General features: G+C 42.5%; 1 protein-coding gene and 1 pseudogene across 3 annotated transcripts; both read left to right on the top strand.

The window, feature by feature from the left end:
- LOC135563101 (uncharacterized) overlaps nucleotides 1-6,478 on the top strand; it is a 15,969-nt pseudogene extending 9,491 nt beyond the window's left edge.
- On the top strand, nucleotides 5,411-20,031 carry renbp (renin binding protein). 3 transcript variants are annotated; one of them, XM_065005543.1, is made up of 11 exons: nucleotides 5,411-5,492; nucleotides 7,079-7,184; nucleotides 7,376-7,451; nucleotides 8,764-8,839; nucleotides 14,117-14,295; nucleotides 14,660-14,887; nucleotides 15,033-15,114; nucleotides 15,546-15,721; nucleotides 17,648-17,779; nucleotides 18,005-18,092; nucleotides 18,519-20,031. In XM_065005543.1, exons 2-11 carry the CDS (start codon nucleotides 7,084-7,086, stop codon nucleotides 18,593-18,595), a joined length of 1,215 nt encoding a protein of 404 aa, XP_064861615.1. In that variant the 5' UTR covers nucleotides 5,411-5,492; nucleotides 7,079-7,083; the 3' UTR covers nucleotides 18,596-20,031. The 3 variants fall into 3 exon arrangements, with proteins under 3 accessions (XP_064861615.1, XP_029478626.1, XP_029478628.1); XM_029622766.2 differs by lacking the exon at nucleotides 5,411-5,492 and adding an exon at nucleotides 6,655-6,760; XM_029622768.2 differs by lacking the exon at nucleotides 5,411-5,492 and adding an exon at nucleotides 6,660-6,760 and having other exon boundaries at nucleotides 7,064-7,184.

Here is a 20,031-nt window from a genome sequence, read left to right as displayed (position 1 = left end):
ATCACCAATAATGAATCCTCATGTCAAGCATGTCGCGATGTACCAAGCCATAACTACTGTATTTAACAACCCAAAATGAACCCATTACACCCAGAGCCACACTACATGGCCAAAACTGTGTGGACACAACTTCAAATTAGTGGATTTGGCTATTTCAGCCACACATTTTTTATTTCACCTTTATTTAACCAGGTAGGCAAGTTGAGAACAAGTTCTCATTTACAATTGCGACCTGGCCAAGATAAAGCAAAGCAGTTCGACAGATACAACGACACAGAGTTACACATGGAGTAAAACAAACATACAGTCAATAATACAGTATAAACAAGTCTATATACAATGTGAGCAAATGAGGTGAGAAGGGAGGTAAAGGCAAAAAAGGCCATGGTGGCAAAGTAAATACAATATAGCAAGTAAAACACTGGAATGGTAGTTTTGCAATGGAAGAATGTGCAAAGTAGAAATAAAAATAATGGGGTGCAAAGGAGCAAAATAAATTAATTAATTAAATACAGTTGGGAAAGAGGTAGTTGTGTGGGCTAAATTATAGGTGGGCTATGTACAGGTGCAGTAATCTGTGAGCTGCTCTGACAGTTGGTGCTTAAAGCTAGTGAGGGAGATAAGTGTTTCCAGTTTCAGAGATTTTTGTAGTTCGTTCCAGTCATTGGCAGCAGAGAACTGGAAGGAGAGGCGGCCAAAGAAAGAATTGGTTTTGGGGGTGACTAGAGAGATATACCTGCTGGAGCGTGTGCTACAGGTGGGAGATGCTATGGTGACCAGCGAGCTGAGATAAGGGGGGACTTTACCTAGCAGGGTCTTGTAGATGACATGGAGCCAGTGGGTTTGGCGACGAGTATGAAGCGAGGGCCAGCCAACGAGAGCGTACAGGTCGCAATGGTGGGTAGTATATGGGGCTTTGGTGACAAAACGGATTGCACTGTGATAGACTGCATCCAATTTGTTGAGTAGGGTATTGGAGGCTATTTTGTAAATGACATCGCCAAAGTCGAGGATGGTCAGTTTTACAAGGGTATGTTTGGCAGCATGAGTGAAGGATGCTTTGTTGCGAAATAGGAAGTCAATTCTAGATTTAACTTTGGATTGGAGATGTTTGATATGGGTCTGGAAGGAGAGTTTACAGTCTAAACAGACACCTAAGTCTTTGTAGTTGTCCACTTATTCTAAGTCGGAGCCGTCCAGAGTAGTGATGTTGGACAGGCGGGTAGGTGCAGGTAGCGATCGGTTGAAGAGCATTCATTTAGTTTTACTTGTATTTAAGAGCAATTGGAGGCCACGGAAGGAGAGTTGTATGGCATTGAAGCTTGCCTGGAGGGTTGTTAACACAGTGTCCAAAGAAGGGCCAGAAGTATACAGAATGGTGTCGTCTGCGTAGAGGTGGATCAGAGACTCACCAGCAGCAAGAGCGACCTCATTGATGTATACAGAGAAGAGAGTCGGTCCAAGAATTGAACCCTGTGGCACCCCAATAGAGACTGCCAGAGGTCCGGACAGCAGACCCTCCGATTTGATACACTGAACTCTATCAGAGAAGTAGTTGGTGAACCAGGCGAGGCAATCATTTGAGAAACCAAGGCTGTCGAGTCTGCCGATGAGGATGTGGTGATTGATAGAGTCGAAAGCCTTGGCCAGATCAATGAATACGGCTGCACAGTAATGTTTCTTATCGATGGCGGTTAAGATATCGTTTAGGACCTTGAGCGTGGCTGAGGTGCACCCATGACCAGCTCTGAAACCAGATTGCATAGCAGAGAAGGTATGGTGAGATTCGAAATGGTCGGTAATCTGTTTGTTGACTTGGCTTTCGAAGACCTTAGAAAGCAGAAATTTGCTTCCTGCAACACTAACTCAAAAAAGTTCTGGGACTCTGTAAAGTCCATGGAGAATAAGAACACCTCCTCCCAGCTGCCCACTGCACTGAAGATAGGAAACACTGTCACCACTGATAAATCCACCATAATTGAGAATTTCAATAAGCATTTTTCTACGGCTGGCCATGCTTTCCACCTGGCTACTCCTACCCCGGTCAACAGCACTGCACCCCCAACAGCAACTCGCTTTGAAGAGGGGGATGACCACAGCTGCTTTCCAATCTTTGGGAATCTCAGACGACACGAAAGAGAGGTTGAACAGGCTAGTAATAGGGGTGGCAACAATTTCGGCAGATAATTTTAGAAAGAAAGGGTCCAGATTGTCTAGCCCTTTGAAGAGGGGGATGACCACAGCTGCTTTCCAATCTTTGGGAATCTCAGACGACACGAAAGAGAGGTTGAACAGGCTAGTAATAGGGGTGGCAACAATTTCGGCAGATAATTTTAGAAAGAAAGGGTCCAGATTGTCTAGCCCGGCTGATTTGTAGGGGTCCAGATTTTGCAGCTCTTTCAGAACATCAGTTGAACGGATTTGGGAGAAGGAGAAATAGGGAAGGCTTGGGCGAGTTGCTGTTGGGGGTGCAGTGCTGTTGACCGGGGTAGGAGTAGCCAGGTGGAAAGCATGGCCAGCCGTAGAAAAATGCTTATTGAAATTCTCAATTATGGTGGATTTATCAGTGGTGACAGTGTTTCCTATCTTCAGTGCAGTGGGCAGCTGGGAGGAGGTGTTCTTATTCTCCATGGACTTTACAGAGTCCCAGAACTTTTTTGAGTTAGTGTTGCAGGAAGCAAATTTCTGCTTGAAAAAGCTAGCCTTGGCTTTTCTAACTGCCTGTGTATAATGGTTTCTAGCTTCCCTGAACAGCTGCATATCACGGGGGCTGTTCGATGCTAATGCAGAACGCCATAAGATGTTTTTGTGTTGGTTAAGGGCAGTCAGGTCTGGGGAGAACCAAGGGCTATATCTGTTCCTGGTTCTAAATTTCTTGAATGGGGCATGTTTATTTAAGATGGTTAGGAAGGCATTTTTTAAAAATATCCAGGCATCCTCTACTGACGGGATGAGATCAATATCCTTCCAGGATACCCCGGCCAGGTCGATTAGAAAGGCCTGCTCGCTGAAGTGTTTCAGGGAGCGTTTTACAGTGATGAGTGGAGGTTGTTTGACCGCTGACCCATTACGGATGCAGGCAATGAGGCAGTGATCGCTGAGATCTTGGTTGAAGACAGCAGAGGTGTATTTAGAGGGGAAGTTGGTTAGGATGATATCTATGAGGGTGCCCGTGTTTAAGGCTTTGGGGAGGTACCTGGTAGGTTAATTGATCATTTGTGTGAGATTGAGGGCATCAAGTTTAGATTGTAGGATGGCTGGGGTGTTAAGCATGTTCCAGTTTAGATCGCCTAGCAGCACGAGCTCTGAAGATAGATGGGGGGCAATCAGTTCACATATGGTGTCCAGAGCACAGCTGGGGGCAGAGGGTGGTCTATAGCAGGCGGCAACGGTGAGAGACTTGTTTTTAGAGAGGTGGATTTTTAAAAGTAGAAGTTCAAATTGTTTGGGTACAGACCTGGATAGTAGGACAGAACTCTGCAGGCTATCTTTGCAGTAGATTGCAACACCGCCCCCTTTGGCAGTTCTATCTTGTCTGAAAATGTTGTAGTTTGGAATTAAAATTTCTGAATTTTTGGTGGTCTTCCTAAGCCAGGATTCAGACACAGCTAGAACATCCGGGTTGGCAGAGTGTGCTAAAGCAGTGAATAGAACAAACTTAGGGAGGAGGCTTCTAATGTTAACATGCATGAAACCAAGGCTATTACGGTTACAGAAGTCGTCAAAAGAGAGCGCCTGGGGAATAGGAGTGGAGCTAGGCACTGCAGGGCCTGGATTCACCTCTACATCGCCAGAGGAACATAGGAGGAGTAGAATAAAGGTGCGGCTAAAAGCAATAAGAATTGGTCGTCTAGAACGTCTGGAACAGAGAGTAAAAGGAGGTTTCTGGGGGCGATAAAATAGCATCAAGGTATAATGTACAGACAAAGGTATGTTGCTGATAGATGTATAAAATTGCAATCTCCATAGACAAACATTTGCAATACTAGCTACCGAGTTCCAAACTACCTTTGGAAGCAACGTCAGCACAAGAACTGTTCGTTGGGAGCTTCATGACATGGCCGAACAGCCGCACACAAGCCTAAGATCACCATACGCAATGCCAAGCGTCAACTGGAGTGGTGTAAAGCTTGCCCCCATTGGACTCTTGTGCAGTGGGAAACACATCCTCTGGCGTGATGAAACAAGCTGCACCATCCGGCAGTCCGACGGACGACTATGGGTTTGGCGGATGCCAGGAGAACACTACCTGCCCAAATGCAGTGCCAACTGTAAAGTTTGGTGGAGGAGGAATAATGGTCCCTGGTGGTTTTTCATGGTTCGGGCTAGACCCCTTAGTTCTAGTGAATGGAAATCTTAACTCTACAGCAATACAATGACATTCTAAATTATTCTGTGCTTCCAACTTTAGGGCAACAAGTTGGGGGAAGGCCCTTTCCGGTTTCAGCATGATAATGCTGACAAAGCATGACAAAACTGTTCGCTGCTCTGGCCCCCCAATGGTGGAACAAACTCCCTCACGACGCCAGGACAGCGGAGTCAATCACCACCTTCCGGAGACACCTGAAACCCCACCTCTTTAAGGAATACCTAGGATAGGATAAAGTAATCCTTCTCGCCCCCCTTAAAAGATTTAGATGCACTATTGTAAAGTGGCTGCTCCACTGGATGTCATAAGGTGAATGCACCAATTTGTAAGTCGCTCTGGATAAGAGCGTCTGCTAAATGACTTAAATGTTAAATGTTAATAATGCCCCATGCACAAAACGAGATCCATACAGAAATGGTTTGTCGAGATTGGTGTGGAAGAACTTAACTGGCCTGCACAGAGCCCTGACCTCAACCTAATCAAACACCTTTGGGATGAATTGGCACACCGACTTTGAGCCAGGCCTAATCGCCCAACATCAGTGCACGATCTCACTAATGCTCTTGTGGCTAAATGGAAGCAAGTCCCTGCAGAAATGTTCCAAATTCTAGTGAAAAGCCTTCCCAGAAGAGTGGAGACTGTTATAGTGGCAAAGGGGGGACAAACAACATATTAATGCCCATGATTTTGGAATGAGATGTTCGACGAGCGGTGTCCACATACTTTTGTTAATGTATTGTACATGATGTTAATGTTAATGTATTGTACACTTAGTTCTTCCTAGGTTACCTGTTTTGACTGAAAAGGACGTGTCCTTCATGTCCTAGCTATGTCCTTCATGCTCTCCTTTTCCCTGTCTCCTCCTCCTTTCCCCTCCCTCTCCCCTCTCTCCCTACCGCTCCTTTCACACTCTCCTCCCTTCCTCTCCTTCTCTCCCCCTTCCCACTATCCCCATCCTCCTCTCTCCGTCTATGGACCTAGGGGTAAGGGCCTGTGCAGTAAGCTTGAGCTGCAGCAGGTGCTTGAAAGGCATAAGAATGAGCAAACCCAGAAAGAGGAAAGAGACTAGGCCAGGACTCCCCTGGAGGAGGTGCTTCTGACGCGCCAACAGAAAAACACAGAGGTGAGTGGGGAACGCTACGGTAGCCTATCCCATCTCACACAGCCCACACCTGGGTCATGTTTATTAAGCAAGGGTTTCCCCCATCTGTTGGAGTTAGTCAGAGTCCAACAGAACCTGAAGAAGATCCAGGCATTCCACAAGGCTACAAACTCTTGAGTTAGTTGTGTGGACAGGCTCAGAATAGACTGACACAGAATAGACGCTTAGACGTACTGTATGATGCCTGGGAAAGGCCATGAATCAGCATTGGCTCTCTCCCAACTTTTCCAAAATGGCTTCCTTCCACTTCCACAGTCCCACACATTGACAATACTGTGCTTGTGTGCAGAGACTAGTCAGAAATTCATACAACATCACTGATACGATTTGAAGGCATAAGGATATCGTGAACTTAGAAATATTTTAAACCAAGGACAAACATCGACAAATATTCACATTGAACTAGCTGTGGGGGAATGAAATACTATATTCCTGTTAAATGGGTCAGTCAAAGGGGTGTGGATCTATGGTTTCAGTGATAGGACTCTGGACAGTATTCAGTCAAATTGAATTGGTCACATACACATATTTAGCAGATATTATTGCAGGTGTAGCAAAATGCTTGGATATAAAACTATATATTCCTAACACATCTTCTCTAAATAATGCTATATTTTGTGTTTCTTTATTTCCATGTATAATATTAAAAACATTTAAGTGTTAACTGTATTTTTCATGCTTATGAACGGTACTGTATTTAAAAATAATTATGCATCTGAGGATGTTTCTAAAGCATTGCACAGTATACAGTATGTTGACATTAAATGTTAACACTGTAGACAATAGAAATACATTACAGCTAAATAACAAATATGAAATATAAGTTCTTTGTATTAGAAGTTAGAAATCCATTGTCATTGAAATGTAGCCCATAACTAAGTTTCGTGATCCTATATGAATTGTGTCTTTATTCATAGGTAACAGCGGAGGTTGAGCGGTTCATTGGTTTAGCCTCCTACTACATTCTACCATTGAATAAAAGGGGTTTGCTTTTATTTTGTCATTTCTCCCTGCTCCTCACATGACCGATCTCGGGAAGCACATGACCCCACATGACAAGCAGTCATGTGATAAGACTTTAAACGTCCTCCTCTTGAAGTAACCAGTTTTTTTTTGTCTGTACACTGTGTTGACTACGGTTGCGTTCGCGTCTAAACGGCATACGTCTGCATTTATCGAATGAAGCTCCGTTACAAGAGTGAAAATCTAAAACTACGTTTGGGAAAAAGGTAACTAAGCGCAGCGCTTTAAAATAATCGAATTCTCTATAGAGCAGAAGTGGTCTGAAGTGTATAGACGAGTCCAACGTAAGGTATCTATTAGAAAGTACATAGCACATTGATATGTCTAACTTGTCACTTGTTCAGAAATATGATTCACACCATAGCCGTAAACCATCATTATGCTTTCCTGAACGGGTCCTGCAAGAATAGTATTTAGGATATCAGAATAACGGCATTCACATTACAGTGTTCTACAAACGTGTAGACCTAAGACCTACCAATTTTCACCTGGCTTGATGATCGATTCAGTCTTGCTTTTGGAAGGTGCGATGTCTGTCGAGAAGCTGCAGAATTATCGAGAGCAGATGCGCACAGAGCTGGACAAAGTGGTGGACTTCTGGCAGAAATACTCTCATGACACACAATATGGGTAAAACCATTTGATCACATATTCACAAATGTTTGTCGAAATGTTTTTTGTTATTTTAACATTTTCTTTATCATAATTAATTTTTACGAACATTTAAAAAAAAGTATAGCCTTGTCTAGCTGTAGGATAGTATGTATGCCATGTCTGTGAGATGAGATCAATTGACCATGTTAAACAATGTATTTTTCCAGTGGATTTTTCACTTGTATAGGGAAAGATGGAAAAATCTACGATGAGCTGAAATATGTCTGGTTGCAGGGGAGACAGGTAAACTCATCCACAAATGTTCAGTGATTGCCTTACCGCTCAACACCAAACAGATAGACCAATGCAAAGGCCCACTAATAACATTGATGTGCATATTCTGCTGACTGTTGCAGTGCACCTTGGTATGATTATTGGGTGGGGTTTCCTATAAATGTACTTTTTAAAAAGAAAGTCATTTTTTGGGGCCTTGAGCAAATTTCAGGTCTGCTGAGCGCAAACTTGAACATTGTGAAAATTCAGTGCAACTTCCAGCGCGTATTTACTGTGAACACTGATGCTGTACCCGCTTTAAGTTACCCTTGAAACAGTGGTCAAGTAGGCTGCTGTGGCTATTTGATCATAATGTAGGCCTACCAGAGTGAAGAAAATGCATCCCATAACATTTGAACATGGAAATAGATGTTCTATCATTCAGCCTACAGTTGCAGTCAATGTGTGGTCTTCAGTGTAGGCCTGACATTAACCGGTCTATCCACTTGTCCTTCAGACAAAGAGGTGACTGAAAATGTTGTGGTGTTTGATGCAAGAAACCACTTTTCAAAATAAAATGCATCATTATTCCCATACCATTATTACAGAGAATCAGACAAATTATGCTGCCCTCTGCCTATTGGCTACTTAGCTTATTAAAGCCTTTCTCAAAATAGAACACTGCCCCTTTTAAGACATGAAAAAATATCTTTAATTTACTCACTTTTCAAAGATGGCTAGAAATGCACACGTTTTGTGCTTTTGTAGGAAGCAGTCACTCACCCATTTCAGACTACAAAGTATCTATAACTGGGCTAATAACTCACTAACTAGCAAAGGATATGAACAAATGTGCACATGTGGTTACATGTAGCTCTTGCTTTGAACTCAAAACAAGTGCATCAACTCGTGACCGTTCATGCTGTAAACACAATCTAGTTCAAAGTGAATGGCACAGATCCATATATGACAATGGTCGATTTGCATATAGGCCTACTGCAGCTCTGACAGGCCTGTCAATGCAATATAATCCTACTCTGTGTTCTGCCTACAACATCTCTTGCATAGTTTGTTTTGTTTCAGTATGTTGCATTGAAAGTGGCTAATATTGCATGGATACGATCACATTTCTAACAATAAAGGGGAACTTTGATAGTGTTAACTAACAGGGAAAACTCTAGAAAGTGAACTTCAATTAAATCTTGTGCTTCTCTGCGCTGGCTGATAATTCTTCTGCGTGGCAGTAATGGGCTGCACGCCCTCGCACTTGCGCAGCTTAGAGGGAACATTGCTCAAAATATAATTTTTTCACTTTTTCACTTGGATCAATGTATCTTTGCAGGTGTGGATGTATTGCCGCCTATACAGGACAATGGAGCGCTTCAACAAGCCTGAGATCCTGGAAGCCGCCAAATCTGGTATGTGGGTTTGGTGGTTGCACAGCATCTTTGTCAGTTATTGGGAGTGAAAATACACACCTATTCAGACTGTTAAAGCATTTGAGTGGATTTCCAAACACTTATCAGGTTGTTTCGTTGTTGTGTCCTGTCAGCTTTGCAAGGAATTTCCCAAGTAAGCATTTAGCTTCAAGTTTTTTTTTCCCAAAGGTGGTAGATGGCGAAATGTTTTCTGTTAGTGATTTAGTTAATTAATGCAAGTCCTTTAAAGAGGTCACCTCACCTGCTGTGCCAGTATTCTGACTCATTTAACTGATGCAAAGTTTTAAAAATTCCAAGATGGTGTAGCAGTGCAGACATAGTTTGTTGTTCTCCCATGTACATTTGGTCTTTTTTGTATACATGTCAATTTATTTTCAATATCTTTTTCCCATTTTTAAATGAAATATATCTTCCGGCATCCCGCCTCACCCAATGTGGTACTGATCTGCTATTTTTAGACCTTATTGCCAGAACCTCCATCAGGAGCTAATTAGCTACTAGCTATTTATTCATTGTTAGCCACTGCTAGTGGCCTTTTGCACAGACACCAGACGCTTTTAGCCTGGATAATACTTCCCAGCCTGCCAGTATCGGACTGTTTTCTCTACTACAACACCGGATTCCTACCAAAAGCCCTGGGCCATTACTCCTGATTATCACAGCTAGCTAGCTGCCACTGAGTGGCCCAGCCCCGACGCTAGCTTTGAGCCAGGCCCACCTCCCGGCCTGCTCAGTGATCACTTGGCTACACAGCTGATGCCTCCCGGACTCTTCACTAACACGATTAGAATCCACTACACCGGATTCTTGCCATAAGCTCTGGACCTTTGCATCGGATCATTGCTGTTAGCTAGCTGCTACCAAGTGGCTATAGTGGTTAACACCCTTGTCCCGAAGCTAGCACCAGTTAGCTGCGAGCCAGGCGTATCTCCCGGCTAGCAAACAAAATTACTACGAAATTAAATGAGCTACAATACCACTTTTGCCAACTGGCCTGGACCCTTTGTTGACACGGCGCCCCGCCGTTCCATCACGACTGGTCTGCTGACGTAATTCCATCCGTTGTGCCCTCAACCGGCCTTTGCCAGACGTCGGAGCAGATGCTTCTACTAGCCTCGGCCTGCTAACTTTGTTGAACACCGTGTCTCCCTCTTGCTAACGACTACCCAGCGGCTTCCCTGTTTCATCTATTGCTGTTCACTGGACCATGTGATCACTTGGCTACATAGCTGATACCTGCTGGACTGTTCATTAATCACGGTACTCCATTTTGTTTATTTTTGTTTCTGTCGGCCCCAGCCTCAACTCGGGCCCTGTGTGTAGTTAACTGACCCTCTCTGCCCATTCATCGCCAATTTACCTGTTGTTGTCTTCGCTGATTAGCTGTTGTCTTACCCGTTGATGTCTTAGTTAGCTCTCCCAATCAACACCTGTGATTGCTTTATGCCTCGCTTTGTCTCAATGTCAATATGCCTTGTATACTGTTGTTTAGGATAGTTATCATTGTTTTAGTTTACTGTGGAGCCCCTAGTCCCACTCAACATGCTTCAGATACATCTTTTGTCCCACATGCTGTGACCTCACCCAGCTTAACTAGTGCGTCCAGAGATGCAACCTCTCTTATCGTCACTCAATGCCTAGGTTTACCTCCACTGTACCCACACCCTACCATACCCCTGTCTGTACGTTATGCCCTGAATCTATTCTACCATGCCCAGAAATGTTGCTCCTTTTATTCTCTGTCGCACTAGATGACCAGTTTTGATAGCCTTTAGCTGTACCCTCATCCTACTCCTGCTCTGTTCCTCGGGTGATGTGGAGGTTAACCTGTAGTGACACCCCATCCCGTGAACGGGACCGTTGTCATCATCTGACACTAATTAGCATAACGCAACGGACATAAATCTTTCTATTCATGAAAATCACAAGTGAACTATATTGGAACACAGCTTAGCCTTTTGTTTATCACCCTGTCGTCTCAGATTTTCAAAATATGCTTTACAGCCAAGGCTAAACAAGCATTTGTGTAAGTTTATCATAGCCTAGCATAGCATTATGCCTTGCTAGCAGCACCTTGTCACGGAAATCAGAAAAGAAAATTAAATCGTTTACCTCGGATGAACTTCGGATGTTTTCACTCACGAGACTCCCAGGTAGACAGCCAAAGTTCATTTTTTTCCCAAAATATTATTTTTGTAGGCGAAATAGCTCCGTTTGTTCTTCACGTTTGGCTGAGAAATCGCCGAAAAATATTCCAAATTAGCTCCATAATATCGACAGAAACATGGCAAACGTTGTTTAGAATCCATCCTCAAGGTGTTTTTCTAATATCTATTCGATAATATATCCGTCGGGACAATTTGTTTTTCACTAGGACCGATTGGAGTAATGGCTACCTCTGTATTTTACGCAAGAATCTCTCTCGGAGCCACCATGTGACCACTTACGCAATGTAGCCTACGGCTATTCTTCAACAGAAATGCGTAAAACTACGTCACAATCCTGTAGACACCTTGGGGAATACGTAGAAAGCGTAAGCTTGTTGATGGTACATTCACAGCTGAATAGGGAGTCATTGGAACACAGCGCTTTCAAAACCTGGGGCACTTCCGGATTGGATTTTTCTCAGGCTTTCGCCTGCAACATCAGTTCTGTTATACTCCCAGACAATATCTTTACAGTTTTGGAAACGTTAGTTAGTGTTTTCTATCCAAAGCTGTGAATTATATGCATATTCTAGCATCTTTTCCTGATAAAATATCCCCTATAAAACGGGAATGTTTTTTTTCCAAAAATGGAAATACTGCCCCTTAACACCAAGAGGTTAACCCAGGTCCTGCGTTTCCCCAAGCGCTCTCATTTGTTGACTTCTGTAACCGTACAAGCCTTGGTTTCATGCATGTTAACATCAGAAGCCTTCTCCCTAAATTTGTTTTACTCACTGCTTTAGCACACTCCGCCAACCTCTGTTCTTGCAGTGTCTGAATCCTGGCTTAGAAAGGCCACCAAAAATTCTGAGATTTCCATACCCAACTACAACATTTTCCGACAAGATGGAACTGCCAAAGGGGGAGGAGTTGCAATCTACTGCAGAGAGAACCTGCAAAGTTCTGTCATACTTTTAAATCTGTAAACATGGGCACCCTCATAGATATTATCCTGACCAACTTGCCCTCCAAATACACCTCTGCTGTTTTCAATCAGGATCTCAGCGATCACTGTCTCATTGCCTGCATCCGCTATGGGTCCACGGTCAAACGACCACCTCTCATCACTGTCAAATGCTCCCTAAAACACTTCTGCGAGCAGGCCTTTCTAATCGACCTGGCCGGTGTATCCTGGAAGGATATTGACCTCATCCCGTCAGTAGAGGATGCCTGGTCGTTCTTTAAAAGTAATTTCCTCACCATCTTAAATAAGCATGCCCCTTTCAAGAAATGTAGAACGAAGAACAGATATAGCCCTTGGTTCACTCCAGACCTGACTGCCCTCGACCAGCACAAAAACATCCTGTGGCGCACTGCACTAGCATCGAGTAAAAAAAAGTCCTTTTTGCTATGCAACTTTTCAGGGAAGTCAGTAACCAATACACGCAGTCAGTCAGGAGAAGCAAAGGCTAGGTTTGTCAAACATAAATTTCCTACCGATCCTAGACTTCGATGTCATTTACAAAATAGCCTCCAACACTCTACTCAGCAAACTGGAGACATCCGTTTTGTAGCCAAAGCCCCATTTACCACCCACCACTGCGACCTGTATGCTCTCGTCGGCTGCCCCTTGCTACATATTCGTCGCCAGACCCACTGGCTCCAGGTCATCTAAGTCTTTGCTAGGTAAAGCTCTGCCTTCTCACTGTCACGATAAAAACACCCACCCGTAGCATGCGCTCCAGTAGGTATTTCTCACTGGTCATCCCCAAAGCCAACACCTCCTCGCATTTCCTTCCAGTTCTCTGCTACCAATTACTGGAACGAATTGCAAAAATCAACACCTCCTCGCATTTCCTTCCAGTTCTCTGCTACCAATTACTGGAACGAATTGCAAAAATCGCTGAAGTAGGAGACTTATATCTCCCTCACTAACTTTAAACATCAGCTATCTGAGCAGCTAACTGATTGCTGCAGCTGTACACAGCCCATCTGTAAATAGCCCATCCAATCTACCTACCTCATCCACATATTGTTTAAAAAAAAAACTTTTTTGCTCCCCAGAATTTCTACTTGCACATCATCATCTGCACATCTGTCATTCCAGTGCTAAATTGTAATCACTTCGCTACTATGGCCTATTTATTGCCTTACCACCTCACGCCGTTTGCACACACTGCATATAGACTTTTTATGTTATTGACTCTACATTTGTGTAACTCTGTTTGTTGCACTGCTTTGCTTTATCTTGGCCAGGTCGCAGTTATAAATGAGAACTTGTTCTCAACTTGGCCTACCTGGTTAAATAAAGGTGAAATCATTTTTTAAAAATTAGTCAGTCTTTGACAACCTGAGCGAAGACGGACAACCTGAGCGAAGACGGTAGTTAAGCAACAGAGAAAATAGCTGATTTGAACCACTTAGTATGGTGTAGGCTACATACAAGATATGAGCAAATACAAATGACAGGTGTCATGAAGACTAAAAGCAGAAAGAAGCGCACCCAATGTTATCGACAGCATGAAGATACACACATTTCCAGTAGAAGACACACAGATGTAATGAAACAGAAAAAACACCAATAGGATTTACTCCAATGTTAGTTTCCGGATCTAGAACACAACCTTCTCCTATGAAACTAGTCTGGGCATGCAACAGCTTATTTGCCTATAAAAAACAAACTTTTACTGCTTTTAATATTTTTTAAATATATATATATATATTGTTTTTTTTTTTTTTTTTTTTTTATTTAACTAGGCAAGTCAGTTAAGAACAAATTCATATTTACAATGACTGCCTACCGGGGAACAGTGGGTTCAGGGGCAGAACAACAGATTTGTTTTACCTTGTCAGCTCGGAGATTCAATCCAGCCCAACACTCTAACCACTAGGCTACCTGCCACCCACACTCGCCAAAGATGGTAAACATTGAGTGATCCTCCTCTTTGTTTTTCCGGTTTGCTATTCAATGTGTCATCGGAACTTAAAAATGTATACCACATTATTAATTTGCTGCAGAAAAACAAACAGGAGTGTGGTCTCTATAGGGATTTTGGTACACAATTCTACTTGTGATGAGCAAACTTAGTTTTTTTTTCTGTTTTCTTAGGAGGTGCATTCTTGCGACGCTTCGCTCGTATTCCCAATAGTGGCAGCCCATGGAAGTGTGCCTTTTGTTTGACCAGGGACGGTAAAGCCCTGAAAGTGCAGAGGACCATCTTCAGCGAGTGTTTCTATGTCATGGCCATGGATGAGCTGGCTAGGGTCACAGGAGACAAAGACATGCAGGTAAAACAGCCTGGGGCACTAAACACTTCCACAATAAAGTTCTCTGTTGTTAAACTGGCAATCTGTGATCAATACAGCCATGTTTTAATTCATTATTAATAATTAGTTTAACTGTTGAGCCCATGAGAACCCAAAATGTAAGCTTTTTTTACATGGGTAAAACTATAATTTTGAAATCATGGAATGAACCTTCCATCCACAGGGACACTTCCGGTTTGTTGAAAAGGGCCATGCATCGAAGACCCAATCAAATTTGAGCAGAATGGGGGCTAATATCTGCTAGCCAATCAGAACACAGAACCCTTAGTGGGTTTTGCCTGTATTATGGCCTATTTTATTTCTCATATGCCCTCGTTGTTACTAGGCGGAAGCAGCACAAATGATGGACCAGCTGGTCCACTGGGTCAGGGTGGACCCATCAGGCCTGGGCAAGCCCCAGCTTTCTGGAGACACCCCGGTCTGCAGCATGGCTGTCCCCATGATGCTGCTGTGTCTGGTGCAGCAGCTCACGGAGGCCCGCAGCGGGGAGGAGGTAGACAAGTACAGGGAGGTTGGAGGCTGGTGCGTAAAGCAGATCCTCCAACACCTTCAGGTAAAGAACTGTAGGCCTACAAATATGAAACAACCGTGTGTGTGTGTCTGATTGAGCCCGTTTGGAGTGTCAGATGGAAGGCGTTTGCACTTTTCGGGGCATTTCCATTGGTTCCATTGAATTGTCTATGACTGTTTTTGTACAGAGAGGTGGTACGGCCATTTTGGAAAGTGTCTCATCAGAAGGAAAGGAACTTCCTGGTTGCGAGGGGCGACTGCAAAACCCAGGTGATACCCTTTGTACTCAACTAAATGAGATTTCTCTAGATCAGGGCTGCTCAATTCCAGTCCTGGAGGGCCAAAACACTTCTGGTTTTTAATTGCACTCACCTAGTGTCCCAGGTCTGAATTAGTCCCTTATTAGAAGGAGAGGATGAAAACCAGAAGGGTTTTGGCCCTCCAGGAACGACATTGACAGCCCTGCTGTAGATAATGTTTGATAAGCTCCATATTACTTGTCAAGTCATCTAACATAGTGGTATATATTAGTGTATTACCTTATTATCCCTAACACTATGTTTTGTGTAATAACACTAGTTACTTAGTTAGACTGGATACTGCACATGTAGTGATATCTAAGATGACTGTGTTGTTACCATTGCCTGTTGTTTCTTTCCTTTCTGGCTTCCTTATTTCTTTTATATATACATTTGCCATAGGCCATGCACTGGAAGCAGGCTGGTTCCTGCTTCAGTACGGTTTGGAGAATGGGGACCAGGAGCTCCAAAGGACAGCAGTGGACAAGTTCATGGAGATCCCCTTTCTGACAGGCTGGGACAAGGAGCACGGAGGGCTCCTCTACTTCCTGGATGTGGACGGTTACTGCCCCACACAGGTACATCCTGTGAAAGTAGACTTAATTTATTTCCGGTATGGGCCTCCTATGTGTGCACCGAAACATTTTATGGGCCTAATCATAGAAATACATATAGAATCCCTATTAATTCAGTATGTTTTCTGTGGGCCTAAGTCTTAAAATATTTGTCATTTAACTTTTATTATTTTTCCTTTTGGCATAAACACAACCAGTCATGTATTTTTATTTGATTGTCAATGTTTTACCGATACGGCGTACCCCCACTATTTATTTTGCTGGGATGCCGTACTGGACCATAACGCCTTACTTTCACCCCTGCATACTAGTTTTCTAAATAGAGTAAAATAGAGTTAAAAAACACAAGTTGATTCACCCACTGGGTCATACAGCTGCATAAAACAACATCACACAAGCACTGGTATGTAACCCTTTCTCCAATGCTGAGCCCCTCCTTACACATCTGGACAGCAAATTGCTGGATTTGAATCCCTGAGCTGACAAGGTAAAAATCTGCCCCTGAGCATGGGAGTTAACCCACTGTTCCCCGGGGCCGAAGACGTGGATGTCGATTAAGGCAGCCCCCCGCACCTCTCTGATTCAGAGGGGTTAGGTTGGGTTAAATGCTGAAGACACTCAGCATTCAGTTGTACAACTGACAAGGTATCCCCTTTCCCTTTTACACGTCTGTTGCTAGACAGAACCTTAGTGATTTCTGTTCTTCCTCACTTCATCTGACAGTATTACATAGAGCCACGACTACATGGAACTCTATTCCACATCAAGTAACCGACGCAAGCAGTAAATTTAGGTTTCAAAAATAGATTTTTTTTAAACTTATGGAACAGCGGGGACTGTGAAGCAACATAAACATTGGCACAGACAGACACACAATACACACATGCACATAAAAACACACAATACACACATGCACATACACACGCCAGGACAGCGGAGTCAATCACCACCTTCCGGAGACACCTGAAACCCCACCTCTTTAAGGAATACCTAGGATAGGATAAAGTAATCCTTCTCACCCCCCCCCCCTTAAAAGACTTAGATGCACTATTGTAAAGTGGCTGTTCCACTGGATGTCATAAGGTGAAAGCACCAATTTGTAAGTCGCTCTGGATAAGAGCGTCTGCTAAATGACTTAAATGTAAATGTAATGTAAATGTACATAAAAACACACACACACACAATGTTTGTGTTGCTTCACAGTCCCCGCTGTTCCATAAGGTTTTTTTTTATCCGTTTTTGAAACCTAAATTTACTGCTTTGCGTCGGTTACTTGATGTGGAATAGAGTTCCACGTAGTCATGGTGACATACGCACTGTAGTAACACAATAATATACGCACTATACATACACATGGATTTAGTACTGTAGATATGTGTTAGTGGTGGAGTAGGGGCCTGAGGGCACACAGTGTGTTGTGAAATCTGTGAATGTATTGTAATGTTTTTAAAATTGTATAAACTGCTCTAATGTTGCTGCTTTGGCAGCAGCTAATGGAGGTTCATAATAAATACAAATACTTGACCTCGGCCCCAACTCCTCACTTTTCCACATAGGATCCCTGATGGCTAACATTAACATATCCTGACAATGTAAACGTTCTACATTTCCCCCTCTCCCTCAGTAACATGAATAAGTATATTTCATATTTTTAAGTTTAAAGTCCGAACCCATCAATACAACACTGCGCTTGCTGCAAATGCACGAGTCGTTCAACCAAGCATAAAAATCAGTGTAGGAGTCATTTGGCAGCTCAAACCCACACTCATCACAAAGGGTTGAATGGGTGAAAGTAATATGGATGAAATGGCAACTGAGGGGACCAAACCTATTGCTTTTGCTTGTCCAACCCTTTTTATTAATTGACTAAATAAGGGAACAAAGTACTATAGAAATGTGAACCAGGGCCAATGTTTTCTGTTTTCACAGTTGGAGTGGAGTATGAAACTATGGTGGCCGCACTGTGAGGCTCTCATCGCATACCTGATGGCCTACAGCCATACCAAAGAGCCAGCCCTGCTGGAGCGATTCTCTCAAGTGTACGACTACACCTTCAGCCATGTGAGTGAACTCCAGTCTAATTGTGTGTTTTAATTTTATTAATTTTTTTGCTATCTTTCTGCTAAAAATACAATACATGGAAATGGCATGAAATATGGGTGTCATTTTATATGTAGAGAATAAAGTAACACAAATATTTGGTACTGCAGCTCAAATTAAGCTAAACTGCTTTGAGGAGCTAACCTTTTGCAATATGGTGTGCTGTTTGTCTTCCTGTTTATGCAGTTTTCTGATGCTGAGAATGGCGAGTGGTTTGGATATTTGACCCAGCAAGGGAAAGTGACACTGGATTTTAAAGGAGGGCCTTTCAAAGGTGAGAATGTTTACAGGCCAGAGAAGGGGTTAATCAGAAACCATGACAGGCACAAATAATTGTACCTCCTGTTTGAGACAATACAGTAATGTATACATTTGTTTGATATATGCTCAATCTGTAATATTTTATGTTTTGCCCTTGTTTCTATATGTCCATATCACCCACTCTAGTGGATATAGTAAATACAATGTGGTTGTATTTGATTACAGTGATTGCAAGGCTTCCTTTCCCCCAACCAAAAAGTGGTGGATGCGCGACACTTCTATTTTATTATGAATGAATTAAAAACAGACCGAAACGGTCATGGTGGACCTTCATCAGACTGGTTTCTTTGCCCAAAATAAATGCATCAGATGAAGTGTTTTGACCTTGTGTACGTCTGTGATTGCACTGACTATTAATCTTCCTTTCGTTTTATTTCAGGTTTCTTCCATGTGCCTCGGTGCCTTTATATGTGCGAGAAAATCCTGGACTCTATACTGAACAAACAGGAAACCTGAGGTCACCAACTAGCATGACCTGGACAATGTCATTTTATAATCATTATTTACACTGAGTATACAAAACATTAAGAACACTTTCCTAATATTGAGTTTCATTTCCCCCTTTTGCCCTCATAACAGCCTCAATTCGTCAGGGCATGGACTCAACAAGGTGTCGAAAGCGTTCCACAGGGATTCTGACCAATGTTGACTCCAATGCGTACCACAGTTGTCATGTTGGCTGGATGTCCTTTGGGTGGTGGACCATTCTTGACACACACGGGAAACTGTTGAGTGTGGAAAAACCCAGCAGCGTTAAAGTTCTTGACACAAACAATATCCTGTTCAAAGACACTCACCCTTTGATTAGCACACATACACAATCCTTGTCTCAATTGTTTCAATGCTTAAACATTCTTCTTTAACCTGTCTCCTCCCCTTCATCTACACTGATTGAAGTGGATTTAGCAAGTGCCATCAGAAAGGAAGCATTGCGTTCACCTGGTCAGTCTCATGGAAATGTTTTATACACTCAGTGTAGACTATATTGGACAATATTGTCAATTTTCTGAGATTCTGGAGACAGTTTTGAAAGCAAAATTGCAGATTACTGCATATGTTCTTGAAGTGAAGATTGCCTACATTTTATTAGTAACAGGCGAAAGAAAATGGCTATAGAAATAGGGGACACACACTGCAAAGTTTTGTACTAAGATGATTACATCAGCTCAACTGTTTGTTGTAAGCCTATATGTTTGGCATCTTGAAATATGAAACACAATTTAATAAATTAATTCAATCATAGGCAAATAAAGGAAATATTGTTATGTAAGGTCAATATAAAGGTGACCCAAAATCACTTGGTTATTTACCATAGAGAATATTGCAAAAAGTTGTTATTGTGTGTCAAAGCCTGTAGGCCGGAAAGACGGAACATGACCATCTATAACATTATTGTCAGGAGGTCATGTACCGGTGTGCAGCTCTGCATCTCTCACCAAGAGAAGCTTAGACTAATTTCACAATGATGGCAACAAGGCTCTTGCTTAATTTGAATTAGTGTTTGAAACTTAAAATAATTTGAACTTTGAACAAGCAGCACCACAAAAATGCCCCAGAACCCTTTAAGACCAAAGACAACTTGTTGTAGCTGTTCTATGATAAATGTGATACATGTAAATTGAGCTTTTATGATCCATAACCTAATTAATATTTTACAATTGTATACTGTAGTTATATTATGATTATTTTCTTTCTAATTTTTCATTTGGTATGTGGTATGTTCATTTCATAATTTGTAAGTGCTTTTTTAAAGTCTAGCATCTGTATAGTTATAAGGAAATAACAATTTACAGTAACTCATGTCTAGTCAATGATTAAATTAACCTACATGCAGCCAAATGTTCTATGACAGTCATTGAATATTGTAATTAAATTCTGTGTTATGTCCTTTC

Source organism: Oncorhynchus nerka, linkage group LG20, assembly GCF_034236695.1.
Source record: "Oncorhynchus nerka isolate Pitt River linkage group LG20, Oner_Uvic_2.0, whole genome shotgun sequence".
Classification (NCBI taxonomy): domain Eukaryota; kingdom Metazoa; phylum Chordata; class Actinopteri; order Salmoniformes; family Salmonidae; genus Oncorhynchus; species Oncorhynchus nerka.
This window is presented reverse-complemented; position numbering and strand designations above follow the sequence as displayed.